The 19298-nt window shown below is 35.4% G+C and overlaps 1 protein-coding gene across 1 annotated transcript in view; it reads left to right on the top strand.

Moving 5' to 3' along the window:
- Positions 1–1300: 1300 nt before the first annotated feature.
- ERC2 (ELKS/RAB6-interacting/CAST family member 2) overlaps positions 1301–19298 on the top strand; it is a 311703-nt gene continuing 293705 nt past the window's right edge. The window contains exon 1 of the mRNA XM_062008749.1: positions 1301–1957. Within this exon, the coding sequence (XP_061864733.1) occupies positions 1301–1957 (657 nt within the window). The remainder of the gene's footprint in view (positions 1958–19298) is intronic.

Below are 19298 nucleotides of genomic sequence, written 5' to 3'. Positions count from 1 at the left end.
ATGTTTGGAAAATGAGTGAGATTAGCATTCTATTAGCATCCATTAGCATCATATTAGAATCTTATAGTTTTGAGTCATAAATTGTATACATTAAAAAGTATGTTGCGAAAAAAATATTGAGAAATAGATGACTATCTGTTTTTTCTAGTAATATTAACCTGAATTGGAATTTAAAATGTAAAATGGTAATTTATGGGAAAATGCATGAAGTGGGTCTGCAACCTGTCCTAGGCCAGACTGAATGAAACCAGCTTTTTGTCTTACTTGAGGCTTGGTAAATATGTAATGATAGTACTGAAGAATCTGAAAACAGGACATAGATCTACCTTTATCTGTTGTTTGGGTAATTAAAATAAAAGAATAGCTCCAAGTAATATGACATCCACAAGACAAAAGAAAGAAAATGGAATTTCAGCAGTACTCCTCCTGTAAATGGAAACCCAGATTATTGTCATGCAACCTTGTCCCGAGAAGCCTATTAACAACAAATATCAGCAAGATAGTACTTCATTGAACAAGTGATAATGTTTTGTAATTATAATTGCTTAGAAGGAAATACTAACTCCAATTGCTTTGTTGCAGTTAGAAAAATTAACAATAAGTTTTTACTGGTTATAGCTGAACTGTTAAACACCGTTTCCTTGATCTTTTTCCTATCCAAAACCTTCTTTGCTAATCCAAGGAAAAGTAACCCCCCTGCCTATGTACTTATTCTGTCCTAATTATTCTAATATACAAGATGAAACTACAGGGGATCTCATTAATATTTACAAATATATAAATGATGGATGTCAGGAGGTTGGGCCATCACTTTTTCCTGTCTCAAGTGACAGGACAAGGAGTAATGGAAAGAAGCTGGAACGCCATGTTGCGTTTAAACATAAGGAAAAACTATTTCACCGTGAAGGTGATGGAACACTGGCACTGGCTGCACAGGGAGGGTGTGAAATCTCCTCTGGTGATTTTCAAACCCTGCCTGGATGCGTTCCTGTGTGACCTCATCTAGGTGTACCTGCTTGAGCAAGGAGGTTGGACTGGATGATCTCTAAAGTTCCCTTCCAACTCCTACCATTCTATGATTCTGTGATATGTCAATGCTTGTAAACTTATTTTCCAAGATGAGAATTTACTCAATTTTATGATATCTTTTTCAGGTTTCTGACTTTGGAGGAAGAAAATATTTTTGCCTACTGGAAGAATGTGGTGAAACTGCCAATATTTCTAGCTGGAATTATAAATTTAGTATTCAACTTTAGTGTTACTGATTCCTTAATAAATAGTACCTCAAAGCAGAAGAAAAATGTATGGAAGTGCAAGAACAATCAGCAACTTAGAAGGAAGCCCCTCCAGATCTCCTCGTTTACCAAGATCTCCACGCCTGGGCCATAGGCGAACAAATAGTGGAGGAGGAGGAGGAACAGGTAAGACGTTATCAATGGAGAACATCCAGTCCCTTAATGCAGCCTATGCAACATCTGGACCAATGTATCTGAGTGACCATGAAGGTGTAGCTTCTACTACTTTCCCAAAGGGCACAATGACTCTTGGAAGGGCTACAAATCGAGCTGTGTATGGTGGTCGAGTCACAGCTATGGGGAGCAGTCCTAATATTGCTTCAGCTGGACTTTCACACACAGATGTCCTTTCTTATACCGATCAGCATGGAGGTCTGACCACATCTTCACACCATCACCACCATCAGGTTCCTTCTATGCTGAGACAAGTTAGAGATAGTACCATGTTAGACCTGCAGGCTCAGCTTAAGGACCTACAGAGGGAGAATGATCTTCTCAGAAAAGAACTAGACATTAAGGACAGCAAGCTGGGATCCTCCATGAATAGCATCAAAACTTTCTGGAGCCCTGAGCTAAAGAAGGAAAGAGTATTGAGGAAAGAAGAAGCAGCCAGAATGTCAGTTCTTAAAGAACAAATGAGAGTTTCTCATGAAGAAAATCAGGTAAGTAATTCTGAAAGTTTGTTTCAGTTGTTTTACAGCTGAGTACTTGATGTGTGATTATGATACAGTATCCTATGCTGGAGTAAGTTTGACATTTAACAAAAATTGTATGTCTCTGTCTGCCTCTTACTGTTAAAGAGTAGGAGAGCACCTTAATAAGAATCTGAATGAAGATTGTTTCCTTCTTGCAGCAGTCTTTCCCATTATAGCTGAAGAGAATGATTGTCACAACCCTTTTTCTTGTTTTTTGGTGCTTCAGCAATGTTTCAGAGACCTGTGTCTCTGAAATAGTTATACACAAGATACTCATTTTCTAATACCTCTGTTCATAGAATTGTAAAATCCTTTTGGTTGGAAAAGACCTTTGACCATCATGTCCAATGACTAACCTAACACTGGCAAGTCAACCACTGCACCATGTCCCTTAGTGCTTCATTTAAGTATCTCCAGGGATGAGGACTCCATCATCTGCATTGATAGCCTGTGCCAGTGTTTAACAATGCTCTCAGTGAAAAAGTTCTTCCTAATGTCCAACCTAAATGTCCCCTGGTGCAACTGAGGCCATTTCCTCTTGTGCTATCACTGCTTACCTGGGAGAAGAGACTGACCCCCATCTCATTACAGCCTCCTTTTGGGTAGTTGTAGAGTGGTCATATCTACCCTCACTCCTCAAGACTAAATACTCCCAGTTTCCTTAGCCCCTCCTCATCAGACTTGTTCTCTAGACCCTTCACCAGTTTTGTTGCCAATCTCTGGACTTACTTCAGCATCTCAATATCCTTCTTGTGGTGAGAGACCCAAAACTGAACACAATATTTGAGGTGCAGCCTCACCAGTGCTGAGTATATGGGCACAATCACTTTCCTGCTCCTGCTGGTCACACTGCTTCTAATACAAGCTAGGATGCTATTGGTCACCATCGCCACCTGGGCACACTGCTGGCTCATGTTTTGGCAGCTGTCAACCAATGCCTCCAGGTCCTTTCCACTGGAGAGTGTTCCAGCTTCACATCCCCAAGCCTGTAGTGTTGCATAGGGTGGTTGTGGCCTAAGTGCAGGACCTGGCCCATGGCTTTGTTAAATCTCTCCTAATTGGCCTTGGCCCTTTGATCCAACCTGTCCAGATACCTCTGAAGAGCCTTCCTGCCCTCACAGCATAATGTTCTTTTTCCCAAAGCAACAAAAAGATTAAAGTATTTTAAACTGAATGAGTAAGGATACAAGGTGAAGCTTTGAGACTATGCTATTTCACAAAGCTATAAAACAGTGATGCAGAATAGATAAAAAAAATCTTGTATTGCTATCTCCACATACTTTTTGGCTGCTGGTCTTATTTAAAGCTGCTCCTTTTTAGACCATCTGTTAACTTTCCTCAGACAAAAACACAATCCTGTGTTTCTCTCACTTCCAGATTCTCCATCTAAACTTCTCCTCTGGCAGGCAGCAACAACTGAATTTTTAAATTTACTTCTCAGTTTGTGATCATCCTTTGCTTCTCACCAAACTTTCCACCTCTTAGGCAGGTCATGAACCAAAGTATCTGTGTAATTAACAAGCCTGATCCTAGTGAACTCAGAGGGAAACTGACTGAGTCTTGATCATGAATTTGGTACACTGAATGAAGCTGCTATTTTTTTTCTGCATAATGTGTATTCCAGACACACAGTAATAGTTACTGAATATTTATTTATAGCTGCTAGAACCAATGATATCAAAGCCAGATCTTGTGACATTTCTGGTTTTCAAATGCCTTATTCATTAGGCATTCTAATTGTAATAGTTGATGTCACCTTACCAGAAGGAGGAATATTCCAATACTCTCTATTTTGCTAGCCTTTCTTATGGAAATGTCACATTAATATCTTGTATTAACATTTAAAGTCTGAATCTGGTATTTACAGTCTTGGTCACCTGCTGAGATTGCTATGCATTTTTTTCTAAAACTTATATCACAAGGACAAAGCAAATCAGTAAATGGGATGAGTCCTCCTATTAATTTATTCATTTCATACAAGATTCTGTGTTGTTATTTATAACACTTGCCCTTATTTTCTTGTAAGAATGAACCTAACAGAAGACAAATAATGTATTTTTACTCTATGTGTTTAAGATGAATCATTACCGACAATAAAATAACAAGGACAAGGTAGCTGTATTCCATTGCTAATAATGTCAAAAAGGTCATAGATTGAGCCTTGTATACAGTGGTATCTCCACTGAGTACTCTTTATGATTCAGCTACAGTTTCTGTGTGCTTACTAATTCTTAGGGGACTTTTAATTAAGCCAATTGCTTTTAGACCTATGTAAAATACTAGTGTCTTCAGCCTCTTACCATGCTGAATCCCACAGTTTGACACATCATGTAAAGAACTCTGCTTTTCATTTGTTTTTGTGCAAGACTGCTTTTGCTAGAATTTCTTATTCCTTATACTGGAAGAAACATTAGTTGAGGTCTACTGTTGGTCTCTGGGCCACTTATGATTTTATAAGACACCATCATCGCATCCCTTCCTCAATGCTTTTCAAGGCAGGAGAATCTTAGCATGTGTGATAGTTTCTTTGAAGAAAGTGTGCCAGTTGATTATAATCAGTTTGTTACGCATGGAGGTAGGTTTATTTTCACTTGTGTAGAACTTCACATTTATCTCCCTGAATTTCATTTATCAGCCCTTAACTAGTTTCTTAGTCTTATAAAATCCTTCTTTGCGTTTGGCTTTTGCTTTTATTGCCCCGAATAACCTAATGTCATGGGGAAAATGTAGTCATCTTACTGTTCACTCTGTTCTCTGGATTGTTTAGAATATGTCGGACAGCACAAAGCCCAGCCACAGGTTTCAGCAGAAACCCACAGGGGCCTTCTGTTGGTTTTATTACTTGAAAATGTGATTCTGTTATTTCCTCCCTTGTAATAAAATATTTATGTATTGAAGGACCATCTCTCTTAGCTAATTGCTGCTTAGTTTTCTTGTAAGCATTTGGAAAGGAGCCTTTCTGAAGGAATGGCTTTGTAAGTCCAAGATGGCTGTGTCAGCTAGTTTGCCAGTCTTACTTATCCACATGGTTACTGATTCTTTAAGACAACTTATTTCTGTTAAAAATATCAAACAGCTATAATTTTGAAGACAGAGGTAATACGCTCTCACATCTGCACTGAAATGATAGATCTGGCCTTGTATATCTGAGGGTTACTGGCTTATGAAATTTCCTTTCTTAAAAACTGAAATGTTTCTCACTGATATACTAAAATCTGATTTCAGATTGGCTGTGTATGACTAAATTGACCCTAAGTGGGGCCCTTGAGTCTCATGGCCAACTTTAGAAACTCCTTGGAGACCAGAGAAGAGCAAATATAGCTGCCTGCAAAAAACAAAACAAAACAAAAGAGTGAGCTATAAGTTTGATATTTTCACTGTGAGTTCTGGAAAAACATTTTAAGAACAATGAAAGAAACTATTTGTAAACTTTATTAGTTATTTTTTTAAAATATGATTTTTTCTATAATATAAGAACTGTGAAGGAAAAATATTTATAAAGGACCAATATTCAATATGTATTTGTGAAGACTGATGGCAAACAAGCCTGATTTTCTTGAATTACAGGCAAACAGGCTTTATGCTTTTAAACCTGTAAGAATCAAAAAGAAATCTATGAAGAAGTTTATGGACAGTAACTTGGACATTTGTGATTTTCTTTTAGAGACTCTCTTTCTTTTGAGAATGTATGGTTTCAGCACTTGTTTATTCATATTACAGCCCCAGGTTAGTTGTCTTGTATTTCTGTCGTCTTTTGTGACATTTTCTTGTAGCTTGATCTGTGTATAGAATGTCACAAATTGATTATCTACATAGAGGCAGGAAATACTCTAAATATCTTTAACTATTTAAAGTGACTCTTCATCTTGGAATCATCCATTTTGCAGTGTCTCAATCAGATTTTGTGATTTTTGTTTCCAGGTAGATAGTTATTCTCTCTAATCTTGCTTGAATGTATTATATAGAAGAGCTAGTGTAGAAGGTTATTGAGAGCAGAAGGCTAAGAGGTGGAAAGAATTGGGAGGACACAAATTATTCAGCAGTATTTCCTAGGATTGTTGCCTGTCTGTCAGAGGGAGAACTAGCTTACCTATTTGTTTAGCTGGTTCTAAGACAACATGTGACTGTTTATCAGTTGACATCCTGCTTTTATGACATAGCAAGAACTGAGTGAGTTAGTTGCACAAAGTAGTGCCCCCTTTCTCTATTTATAAATGTCATTCAGTACTGCACAATTAGTACAACATGAACAACTGTGTGCCATGATAATGTATCTTTTTTCATTCTTCATATGGTTATATGTTGTTAGAAATAGCTGATGAGTTTGATACTTTCTTTCTTACAGAAAAACAGGTAATTTTAATTTGCTTAATGTGTTCCTTGAAAGCATATTATAAATTTATACTTTCTTTGAAGCTTAGTTCCTGTTGTGATAATGCATGAATTTGATAAAAAAAGGATAGTGAACAGCTCCTCTGAGAGGCTCATAGTTCTGAATACAAAATTGTTCCTTGAAATAACATATATATATCTGTAGCAATTTGAAGAACTCATGGATGCTGCAAGTAACAAAATATAGCTGATAAAATAATCAGTAGATAAGGTTATGTGTATTCATAAATTCAGAACTGCAAGTAGATATTATTTCATATCCTCTTGATCTTAACTTTGATTCATGTAGTATCTAAGTAGAACAGTAGAAGATAATACACATATAAATATTTTGACATTGTTTACCTTTCATGTTAATGAAACTATATTGCTAGTAAAACCTTGATCAGGCTAATGTACGCTATGTATTTCACATCATATGAAGTACACTGTTTAATCGTATTTCTGCCTTGTAAATGGAAAATCAAGAAGCAAGACTTATAATTGAATTCGTTGTTAATTTTTTAGCTTATCTGGGAACTAGTGAGTGTAGTTAAACATAATAAAAAATTAAGTTCTGTATTGTTTATGTAAACACATAAAACTAACTAGAGTTGAAAATTGATATTTATTAATATAGTAAAGTGTTATTGGTGTTATTAATGAGCAACTCACCGCTTGTTAACTTTACCCAATTGTTTCTGTGGTTGGGTTCAACCCTGCCTGCTTCCAAAGTGGACAATTCATGGCTTAGACTTAGATTGCTGGCATCCTCTAAATGCAAGTCAGAGGAAGTTGTGAATCTGTTATCTCCTTGCTCTGTCCACTTCTGAAACTAATCTTCATCTGGTTTGGAAAGTTTTTATTTATGCCTATTGAAATTTTGGAGGTTTAATTCCAGTGGAATACGCCATTACCAGCACTTGACTCTTTAGTTAGTTCCCACATATTGGGGTGTAAATTCCTTTCAGCCTCTCTCACTGTCTCTGCGTGAAATGTGTGCAATGCCACCAATTTCGAAGCTTATTTTGAATGCTTATGAAGTACCAGGTTGCACATAAAAAGGTAAAGCTAGTACCCTGAGAAATTGGAATGTTCTCTTTATGCTTTACTATGCTTTCTGAGTTATCACCTTAACAAGCCAATAACAAAAAACCACAAACAAACAACCCAACTTGTTTATTTGCTCAATATGTCAGTCTTTAAAAAAGAAGTCATCAATTTCACTATTTTTCAACTCTGGAAATTTGCAATATTTATGACCGGTGAAAGTCTCTTTTGAGATATTTTAAAGCCAGTAGGTGTTCAGCACATTCATTCACCTTATTTTCTGTTTTTCACTGTATTGTTGTTCCCTGTGTTCTTCAGCCTTTTTTTTTTTTAATACTTCTGTCTTGAGCTGCATACATACTTTTTAATCTTAACTTTATTTTGGATGTCTTCACTGTTTTCTTCATTTAAGTTCGTGTGCATTAATGGCAACTTAGGTAAGTGCAAAATATTTCATTTTTCCTTTTTATAAACAAGACCAAGTACTTAAACATTTAAATGTGTGGAATAGGTTAAATATTCGTTAGAGTAAAACTTCTTTATCTGAAGATGAGTGTATAATGAAACACAAGTACGTTAGTAACTTTTAAAAAATTTGGGAAAAGTTTGTCAAATGGAAGAGGCTAAAACAGCAGGACTGTTCTGATGAGGAATGATAGTCTATAGGTAGTGTGAAATCTGAGTGAATAAGCCATGCCTGAAGAGTGTGTGTTGGGGTTTTAATGACGTTATACTGTAGATATCCAAGGAAATTTTGAGGAAGCACTAACCCCAAAGTGTTTAAGGGTAAACAGGGAGTGTGATTATTTTATCCCATTTTTTACTATGGGGTTTCTAAATCTGAAGAAGTTTTGTAAGTACTGAGCTAGAAAATGAGTAAACAGAATATGTCCCTGCAATAAATGTGCAAGTACTTCTGTAGTCTTGACTAAAAGCTTTTTAGTGGTATTCTCTGGTTGAGGTAATCATGTACATATATACATTATATTGCAGAAATGAATAGTTTAAGCTGTATGGAAATTATATGTTAATGGTCATTTCAAAAGGATGACAGTAATAAGCTATGGGGTTTTTTTGTCCATTTTAGAGATGTAAAGAGAACTGAGGAAAGTAAACGTTGATTTTATATTCTGTTCTGATATTTGAAAAAGGTAAGGAGGATATGTTATAGTCTCGAGGATGTACTGTGTGTAACTGTCCATTGAAGGAGCACTATTAATATATTGCAATCAAAAGGTGTTTTATTCATCATGTTAGAAATAAGAAATTGTTGAAAAAGTGATTTCAACATAATATACCAAAAATACCTACTTTAGTTAGTTGGGTCATCAATTTGTTTTGTTTTGTTTTTTAAATGCAGGATATAGGTCATTCTCAATTGTGCCAGTGCTGAAATGCTAGCATTTGTAAAAAACAAAACCCCAAAATGTTATTCCAATTGTCTTGAAATCTTAGCATGTGTGTCAAATGATGAGATTCAGCGAATGTTCTTTATAAAGAAGAATAACAAGAGCAGTCACGTTTTAAGGAAAGATGGATTGACAAAACAGCAAAAACAGCATTCCAATAAAAGGTGTTTGGAACTGTGTAATGTTATATGACTCAATCGTGATCACATCATCTTTGAACATATTCATATCCTTAGTTAACATTTGATGATACATATCTGAGCTACTACTAAAAGTGCTATTTCTTCTCTTAGGGGTTTTCTTGTCCTGTAATGGTGGTGGTCATGTCCTGTATCAAATATAAAGTTCAAGTATCACATGAGGAGTTTTTTTAAATGGTAAAGTTTTATTAGTTACTACTTAGCTACACTTACTAACTTCATCCTGTTTGTAAAGTGTCACTTGCAACTTCAGACGTATACTGCATTCTATGGTTCCTATTCTAATGTTTTTTGAGCATGGTTCTGCTGTTCAACAATGATTGCTGTGTTGCTGTGTAGGTAAAGCTGTTTCTACACAAGTCAGGATTCTGACAGGGTCTCAAGAATGATTACTTCAACAAATGTAATATCTGGTAGGAGACAAGTTGAGATAGAACTACTTTAAAGTTACCCATGCTGTAGGCTAGTAGTACTGTTGGAAGATATTCCTTCTGTACATCTTGGTAAGTCACACCTTAAGTGTGGCAGCTGCTGCTTTTTCCTATCTCCTGCCTTAAATTAGACATCAGTCCAGAGTAGGCATTCTAGTAGGATACTTCATACTTTCAGGATGACATAGAGGAGACGTGAAGACTGGGAATTGTATATAAACCATTTTCAGTTTAGTTAGAGTTGGGAGGTATCTAATATATCACGTAACTGGTAAACTGTTTGATAACACAGAGCTTGTTTTGAAAGCAAAACTTACAAAGCATAGTCTCCTGAAGAAGTTAACTAAACACTTCCTCTCATGAATAATACAGTTTCTCACAGATGTAGATAATACATCAAACAATATCCTTGGGGAATTTATTTCCCACTGATTGTGATGGAGCCTGCAGTTTAAAGGGTGTTTTTTAAAAAAAGAAATTTAATTTTTGTTAGCTTCTCTAAACTGGTTTCCTTTCTGCCCTCAAACCTTGAGGCTTTATAGTTAATCTGAAAAAAATGCTTGAAATGACAGTTCAGAATTTTCTACCATCTGAAGTGGGAGAGAGAAAAGCGAGAAAGTACTGAAAAAAAGGAGTCATTCCTTTCTTGGTACACACTTAGAGTCTTTACTGTTTCAGACATTTTTCCTTCTTTTTGGTCCTTTCATCTTGAATTTTCTGAAAATTACCCCAAGATTATCTAATTGCTGATGATGCCATATTCTGTTAGCCTGCAATAGGGAACTCATTCTCTAGGCAGTTTCTGAAAAACACAACCCTTTTGGCTGTGCTGCAAAGCATTACTTTTATTTATATATGTATATAATTTAAAGATAAACTTTCCTGACACTTCTTAACCTTTCTCTTCTGTGTTACGATTGAGTTCCTAAGACACATTTCAGGTTGTGTAGTAGTGAGGGGAATGTTATGATAGTGACTTAACCTGTTGGTCACTGATTTTTTTTTTTTTTCTGACTTTTTGACATGTCTGGGAGTTAGTTTGTTAACATCATGCAGGGTCAAGTTCTGACTTTACCACTTGTTTGCACTGTTCAATGTGTCTGTCATTCTTGACCATAGAACTGGTATGTTTCCTTGGTGCCATAGAGCCAGTTGTAAAAGATGTAAGTTGCAAGATATGATTTGCTACTTGAATTTATTGCTAAATTATCTGTCAGTTGTGTTAGCGAGGAAACTAGCATTCAGGAGCCCTTAGTATACTTTGTAGAGGATAGTTTTTTGGTTCAAATTGGATTGCCTTTAGCAGGAGCAAATAACTCTTATGAATTTAGTGATGTTAGAGTATTTGGCCTGTGGGATGAGGAAATCATATTTACTTCTTGAATTGCCTTAAGCATCTGCCACAGATTTTTGCTCTTACTTTTAATGTTTGAAGATAGTATGCAAAGCTAACAAAACACGTGAAAAGAAGCCAGTAGATTTCATGTGAAGTGCTCTTTGAACTGAAGGGAAGGGAATAGATGATGCTTTTGCCAAAAGGAAAGTCCTGAGGCAGATGAATCTAGATATTTCAGTGTTGGAGACTGAGAAAATGGGAGGTCTTGTAAGGTAATCTATTCCAGTTTCATCTATAATTGAAGGAGAGTGAGAAGTATTCACCACATCAACTTCTCTGTAGAAGAAAAGCAAAGGTCAGCAGAAACTAGAGAAAAAGTATAACACACATTGGGATGCAGCTTTAGAGAAGCAGCAAGCCCTGAAACAAGGCCTGATTTTTGCACAGAGTCAAGTTTTCCTTTTAGTTGACTACAGTATTAATTGTACAGAGTAGAATTTTCCCTGCAGAATCTGTGTTTGAAAGAAAATCAACACCGGAAGATATAGGGAGTTGTGCCGTGGAAATGAAATATTTCCTATGGATTTATGTGTATGCTTATGACGTGTGGCTCTTTCAGTTTGTTGATAAAAAGTCTGAAAGAATAGTGTAATCTTTTCCCCCTATATGGTATTAACTCCAGATAGCTAATGGTTATTGATAGTGTAATTTTCTTAACTAAGTCAATTAAGAAATTACTAAATGTCATAGTACAATATTCCTGCTAGATACAGCAGCTCAGATTCTGCTGCAGAGTCTGCTACTGAGGCTTGACTGCCTTTGTCTAAAACTTAAATTTACTGAAAGAAAGCTTCAGTATCTGAGAGATACTGCAGTCTTTGTTTCATACATACCTCAATTGATACAGTGAATCATGAGAAAATCTCCTCCTCTGGAGACATTCAAAACCCACCTGGACAAGTTCCTGTGTAACCTACTCTAGGTGGCCCTGCTCTGGCAGGGGGTTGGAATCTGTGATCTTTCGAGGTCCCTTCCAACCCTTAAGATTCAGTGAAAATGGTGAATACTGGTATTCTTGTGACTGCACTGTAAAACATGATTTGCTATTGAGTTACATTCTCTTTGGCGTGTCAGTCGTGCATTTTAGCTTTGATGTCAATATTTGCCCTGAACACTATTTTTCCAATGCCCAAAAATATTTTTTTGAATTCTATCTCAAGATAGTTTGAAGAGTTGGATTTTTTTTCAGTGACTTGATTAAGGTCATTCTTTCCCTACTAACGTGGGAATATTTTAGGTAGTTTTCCTTTTTTATCTTTTTAATCCTGGCTTAATACTGTGTACAACAAATTTAATTATTTCAGCTGTGAAGGCTTATTTTCCTCGTGTTTTTTTTTTCCCCTAGAACTAAGTAATCTTCTTTTTTTAATAATTATCTTAACAGACAAGAAGTTCTAAAATGTGCAGAAACAAACAAGTTTGCAAAAAAAAATCTAGTAAATATATTGTGTTACGAATGTGTCCTCTTCCTCATTTTATTGCTTAACTGTTTTTTTTTTACCAGATGGTAGAAAATTCTGGAAACCATATAACAGGTTTTACTGCTGTTGTTTTTAATTCAGCTCACAAAAGGCTACTGGGAGGATTATGTGTGATCAAGAGTGAGTCAATTTCTGTGAAGTACTCATTTAAACCATTTACACATCTTACACATACAGTATTATCCTGCCTTTTTCTGTTCAGTTGTGACTATGCATTATTTTAAGTGTGTAGTGTCTTGAGGTAGTAATTCCACATTCTAGAGTGTGATCTGCTTTTCCCAGTTTGAGCTCAGATATTTAATTGTAAAGCTATGTGTTTTTTCATAATTGATGCTTTGAATATTGTGATCATTAAAGCGATATTGCTTCTCTGTGCAAAAGAGAAAGTGTATCAGACATCTGAGACAGCTGAGAGGATAAAGCTTAGGTATGAGAAACAGTGGAAAAAAAAGTGAGGTTTCTGGTTCCCCAGACATTAGCCCTTTCCTCTTCCCATTTACATGTATTCCGTGAGTAAGTACATGGAGTGTAGAGTTTAACTGAAATAAGCAGTTATTTAGACAAGCAATCATTTAGGAACATGAATACGGACATAATGGAGGACTTGGTAAATATTTCCAAGCCACTTTAATGAGCATAACGATTGATAAACTACTGTTTGCATTTGAAAGCAATTGTTTTTTCACTGGCAAGCTGTTGTCTAATCAGAATGGGTTTATGCTACCTTCCTTACAGCTCAGGAAAGAGGAACATCCCTTTTCATGCTGATCTAGATCAAGTCTTTCTGAGTCAGAGTGAATTTATCTTCTCTAATAAATGAATATGAGAAAATAAATTCTATCTATTTAGGTCGTTAATTTATAGCATAGATTTTCAGATATACAGAGATTATTTAAATACTGAAATCAGGCTTCAATTTCTGGGCAGGAAGAAGTTAAAATCTGCAGGTTATAATCTATGATGGGGGGGAAAAAGATTTTGTTGCAAATTCTGGAAGAGGTAAAACTAGTATAAATTGAAGCCAATAAAAAAGTGAATACTCCCCTGCCCTGCTCTAGTCCAAAAGAAAACTGGTATATGAAATAAGCACGACTTAATGTTTCTGTATTTGTTTTGAATACTAAGTGTAACTGTTTAACTAAGGCTCTGAGCAATCTGCAGCAGATGAATGTTTCCATTGTAAAATTATTCTGAGATTATGGAACTTTATGCTTTAGATGTGAGGCCCGTAAACCAAAACCAAATTGGTAAAGAAACACTTTATTTTTGAGATTAAGTGGTTCTGTCTTTACTCAAGAATCTTCCACTTCCTATGGTTGCTACAGAAGTGTAGGAAAGGTGGATATCCTTGGATCACCTGCAGAGGCAAGCAATGAATGTCAGATCCATAAATCTAGAACTCTTAGATGCCTAAAAGTCAATGCAGACCATTCCATTAAAGTTAACTTCATTCAGTGTAGTTAACTAGTAGTTTGTATATTAAAGCAACTTTCTTTTGCTTTTCTATAGAATTTTAGCCAGAAATTTGTTTTAGACCAATATATGTAAGAGCTCTGCTCCTCTGGAAGTAAAACACTGGGTAAATTACAACTGCGGATTGTGTCAGGAGAGGATTTCCCGTAATGCCAAACTTGGATGAAGTTTTATGTCAAAGAAATTATTAATTTCTTTTGCATTTAAAAAATTATACTGAAATTTACTTATGTGTCTATGAACTCTTGTAAAACAAATGAAAGAAGAAAAAAGGTGGGAACTCAAGAGAAGTCAGTGGCTATGGCACTTTACATGGTTATGCTCACAATTATAGAATCACTTAGTATGTGAAGGTAGGTAACTGTACATACTTCTGCAGTTCACAGTCCTATTTACTAAATTGCCAGGTAAGAATCTTAAGGAAAATAGAGCAGTTTCTGATAAATGCTGTAAAGAGCAGGTATACACTCACACATTTGCAGTACTTGTTTTTTAAAATTCTGCCTATGCATAACTACATTGAACTTTGCATTTCAAATTGGTAGCTTGTGTTTAAGAAACACATCTCCTCATCTGCCTACATGTTATGGAGATGATGTAGTTTTTTTATTTGAATATCATTTTGTTTTCTGCTATTTTTCTTGTGGCTTCTTTCACTTTAGTTGTTTGCTCATGGAATTGAATAGTGTCCAAACAATTAGTTAAGTAATTCTGAACAGTCTTACAGGTTTCAGTAGTGATGTTCTGTTTTAGTTTTTATTTTTCTTTAAGCTGGGCAAAACATGAATGATGGAGCAAACTAAAATGCCTTAGTCATGTTTCCTTTTTGAAGTGGAGCTTCAGTTATTTGAACAGAAATCTTTAAAATAATTCAGCTGTGCTGTACTATGTATTTAAGAAACGTGTTTTAGAAGATGCATGCATCTCTGAGAATTGTGGTGGCTTAATTCCAGAAACAAGAAATCCTGTGCAGCAGCTAAAGAAATTCACACTCCATTGTGTATGGGCAGCTGGGAATACTGAATAAACATGCTCTTTCTTGATTTTAGACTATTGGATCAAGTATAAATCTTGAAGTTCATAAACCCTATTGCCAAAGGTTTCATAGCTTTTAGGCATGAATTTTATTTCTGTGTTGCTTTTGAATATGGATCTGGGCCATCAAATCACTTAAATGGCTTTAATCAATCACAGAAAAGTATTTTTATATTTGAGTGACTGAGGCTTCGATTTTTCTAGTGAGAAATACCACATCAGCTTTACATTGCCTCAGACTGATCCACACTGTTTTAGATGGATGGATTCTTGGTGTGCTGAAAGGGATTTTGTGATTAAATATCAGCAAAGCTGAGGACAAGCCTGACCTTTAAGACTAGTATAAATTCTACTGAATAAATCTTCCCGTTAATCTTTTATTAATATTATCCTGTATTTAAAAGTTCAAAATTTAACTCTATGTAGTCATTGCTTACCAAAACATAAGAAGGATTCATATCAGTAGAACACAAGAATGCTGATTGTGCCTAAAGAAATGCAGGAAATAATTTTTTTTAATTTCTTACTGTCAGTTTCTAATTTTTTTCAGTTGTAACTGATGATCTGGAATCATTCTGCAGAGTAATTCAGTGCCTTCAAAGAGAAACTGAAAAGACTTTCTGAAAACTTTTTGATGTGTCTATCAGTTCTAGTTCCTAATTCTGTGCACTTGTCAGTGAACACAGTCCAATTTAAATTAAAAAAAATAGAATCTTTAATGTTCACTCTGAACTGGTAATAAAATTGAGGAAAGATGGTGGCCACTGATGTCATGTGATAGGGGAAAAATGGAGACTGAGACAAATAGCCCAACTATTTCTCTCATAGGTACTGGGATGCACATAGAGGAAAAGATTCTCCTGAGGTACCACGCTAATCAGAGTCACAGGATCAGTTTTGAATTACTGTATTTGATAATTTAACAGTGGCAGGCATAACTTATTGTTCAAATATAATTAACCAGGCTGAATCAAAACTGTTGTGCATTTGCTCTGGGTTGTGGGCTCTCCCTTCTGTGGAAGGAGCACAGAAAGGAATAGATTGATTTATTTTTTTTTTATTTTTTTTTTCCTTCTTGTTGCAACCTCCCAAACTTGCATAGATTTTAGTTTGTTTTTAATTTTATTAAAAAAAAAATACCTTAATGTTGAATGAATAGCTGTTCTTCCTTCAGAAAAGTAGTTTCTTTTAACTGGGGTTAAGAAACCAAGACCCGAAAGGCAAATTGTGGTTAAAAAAACCAAAGTGAACTAACTTGTGCAAATGTAATGCAGCAGCTGGTATTTATTTTAATTTATCTAGCAAGCACTAGGAAAACTTGCAGTTAAGAGTGCATAATGCAAAGCTGGTAAAGTAATTAACAACTAGCAAATGCAATATTAATCATTAATTTGTTTGGGTTTTTTTTAATGACTTTGATCATTATCAGGCCTACCATTTTCATAGAATAACTAAAGAAGCTTTAAAAAAGCTACTTGAACTTTTTCCATCTCAATCACATAAAGGCTATTTTTGTTTGGCCAACTTCTAAGTTATGCTTGAGCATAACTAGCTTTACCCTTGATAATGAAATTCCGTCAATAAATACATGAAAGGTCTGGAATGACTGCGGTTTAGCATATTGGATTCTTTTTCACATCACTTAGAGCATTATCTTTCTCTCTTCATGGTGAGCCATTAAGCTTTGTAAGCTGTAACATAAATACGTTAATCAAGTGTGAGTGACTTATTTGCAATGAAATGAACCATTTTAACAAGATATATATTCTGACACTTCTCAGAATATCAAAGAAGAATGGAGGTACTTTTCAGATTTCTGTCAGTTGAAATCCAATTTTACATTGGCTATTTTGACTCTTAGGTGTCAGTAATGCTCTTTGCTTCTAGTAGACGGTTGGCAGCCTTTGGCAGTTCCAGGATCCTTATTTGTGAGAAAAAAACCCCACCTTGTCACATACAAGTAGCTTGAAGATTGACTACTGCTTCCTGTGTTGTGGAAACCAGCAGTTTGGGCAGTTTATTTTATTTTTACCCCTCATTCTGCCTTGTGATATACCTCTTTTATTCTTTAAACTGTTATGAGTTGGAAGATCTTGTGTGGATGAAACTTCTTAAGATTCTTATACAAAATCTGAAAATCTTTCTAGGGATTTGTACTTGGATGGTTGCTGTATCAAACAGATGGAAATATTATTTTTTTTTTTGGTATGAAAATACAAGCAAATGAAAGCCAAGCAAATATATAAAGTAACATTTGCATTATGAAATTTGTAGATCTAAAATCATTTTCCTTAGAGATCAGTGAGCGCTTTGGGACAGCAATGACACTGTGTAGTGTTCTAAAGGAGCCTGTAAAATGAGTTTCTCCACAGTGAAGCATTAGTGACAACAGCATCTGTGGAAATTATGCAAGGATCTGAAAATGCAAGAATTTAAAGATCTACATTAAATCTGATGTCATAGTAAGTATCTGAACTATGTATAAGGTGAAACAATTAAAAACCATCTTGAGGTTAGGAAATAACTTTGTTCAGAGTTACCCTTTTTCTTTTTCCAGGTTTGTGTGTAGAAGTAAAAACAACATTAAAGACGATCGTTGTGGCTTAGGGGGAACAAAGAAGTTACAGATAAGCACTCTTTATAAGACAAATAAAATTTCTACTTATAACCCTGCCATTGTGGTTTTCTTTTTTAAACACAAATGTAAAGAATTTTACTAATTTTTCTCAATTTTTCTGAGAAAACTTTGAATTAATGATCTAAAGCAAAATCTACAGATTTTGAACTTACAACACTTCAATATTTGTTGGCTATGAACTTAAGGAACACAGGACAGGATGTAAAACTATTTATTTTTAAGTACAACTTTCTCCCTCTATCTACAAGAAATGGGATTTTATAAACAGTAAGAATAACGTAACACATTTAAAACTATGCGGGGGGGAAAGTGTTTATAGTGTATTAATAGCATAACTGGACAACATAAAACTATTTCTGAAGCCCAGCTGAAATGTTTGGGTTTTGTTTTTATAAACCATCAAAAACTTGTGGGAAGAATAAATTTTATTCCCTTGTCTTTGAAATGTAGGAATATGTTGGTCTACATCTTGGTAGAGACTGAAATAGTAATATACTCAAAGCCATATTTTTTTCTTGAATAAAATCTAGTGTTAGTGTTGTGTCATTGGAGCAATGGGATACTGCATTTGAGGGGATGTAAATACAGCTGGTGTACAGAAACAAATACTTTTTCAGGACTGGTACAAGCTCAAAGAGATTTTCCTCAGCTGTTACTTGTTTCTTAAAGTGCCACATGTATAAGTAATTTCTTTATTCTATTATCAGATTTTACTCAATCTGCTTTTTGGTAAATGAGTTTAGTCAGATTCCTGAAGAGATCACTTAAAATTGCTAAACTGACGTTGATAATGACTTTTCAACGTTGTGGAGTATATGGGAGCACTGCAGTTTGTTAGAGTACTAGTAAATGACCTCAGTACTTGTGCAGGGAAAGCTGTCGAGGGCACACATCAATGAAAATAAACTTGATCTTAAATGCCTAGTTTGTACTTTCAGAGGGATGCCAAGAAAGCATAGTTATCTTGATTAATGCAGATCTCAAGTGTACTGGAGACACAAGCAAACTCTAGGCTTACCTGAGGGCAATATTAATTAGCACTAGTACACCTACTGTTCTGTCTTGATTACTTAATTGCTTTAGCCCAGATGAGAACAGTGATTCATAAAACAAAATTTAATGTCTGTATGAGAAAAATGGTTATGAATATGAAAATAAATTAATCTCTAGAGTAATTCCTCTCATGAAATGGGGAGTTCTTCTGCAGTTTAGCTTTTTGTCACATACTAATTTAACTATATTTTTGCAAAGTGTTAAAACATTTTGATTTATTAAAAAAAAGTAACTGACTTCTAGCATATTAGAGTCAAATTAGAATGTTCATTCAGATATTTCATTAGATAGAGAAAGAGATGTATGTTTGATGCATTAAGTCCCACAGTCACAACTGGTTTCTGTTGGGCAAAGTCATGTCTACCACCTAGAAATTTTATCACCCAAACTTTTGTCACCTTTCAGGTGCCAGCTTTGCTATGCTGCTGAAGCCTGTGGGCACTCAGCTGCTTTTGCTGGTGTCTCACTTGAGAGACATTGCATTGGCAAAGGCACCGCATGTAGTGGGTAAGAGCCCAGAGCTTACAGTTGCTGACACTGCTGTATTACTGGAGTGTGCACAGGCTGGCATTTTGCCAGAAGCTGAATGTCAGCTGAAAGTTTGTCACTTGTGAAGGTGGTTTCAGCGGAAGGACTGGATTTTGCCTGCCTCATTTTGAGTTACTCTGGGTATTGTGGAGGTACAGCAAAAAGGAGAATGTGTCTTACTACAGGATTTAGCAGCGCGTGACCCATGTGAAATCCAAAATATACTTTAAAAATGTTTGTAAC

This window comes from Colius striatus, chromosome 15 (genome assembly GCF_028858725.1).
Source record: "Colius striatus isolate bColStr4 chromosome 15, bColStr4.1.hap1, whole genome shotgun sequence".
Taxonomy (NCBI): domain Eukaryota; kingdom Metazoa; phylum Chordata; class Aves; order Coliiformes; family Coliidae; genus Colius; species Colius striatus.
The sequence above is the reverse complement of the archived record's forward strand: the minus strand, read 5'-3'. Positions and strand labels throughout refer to the sequence as shown.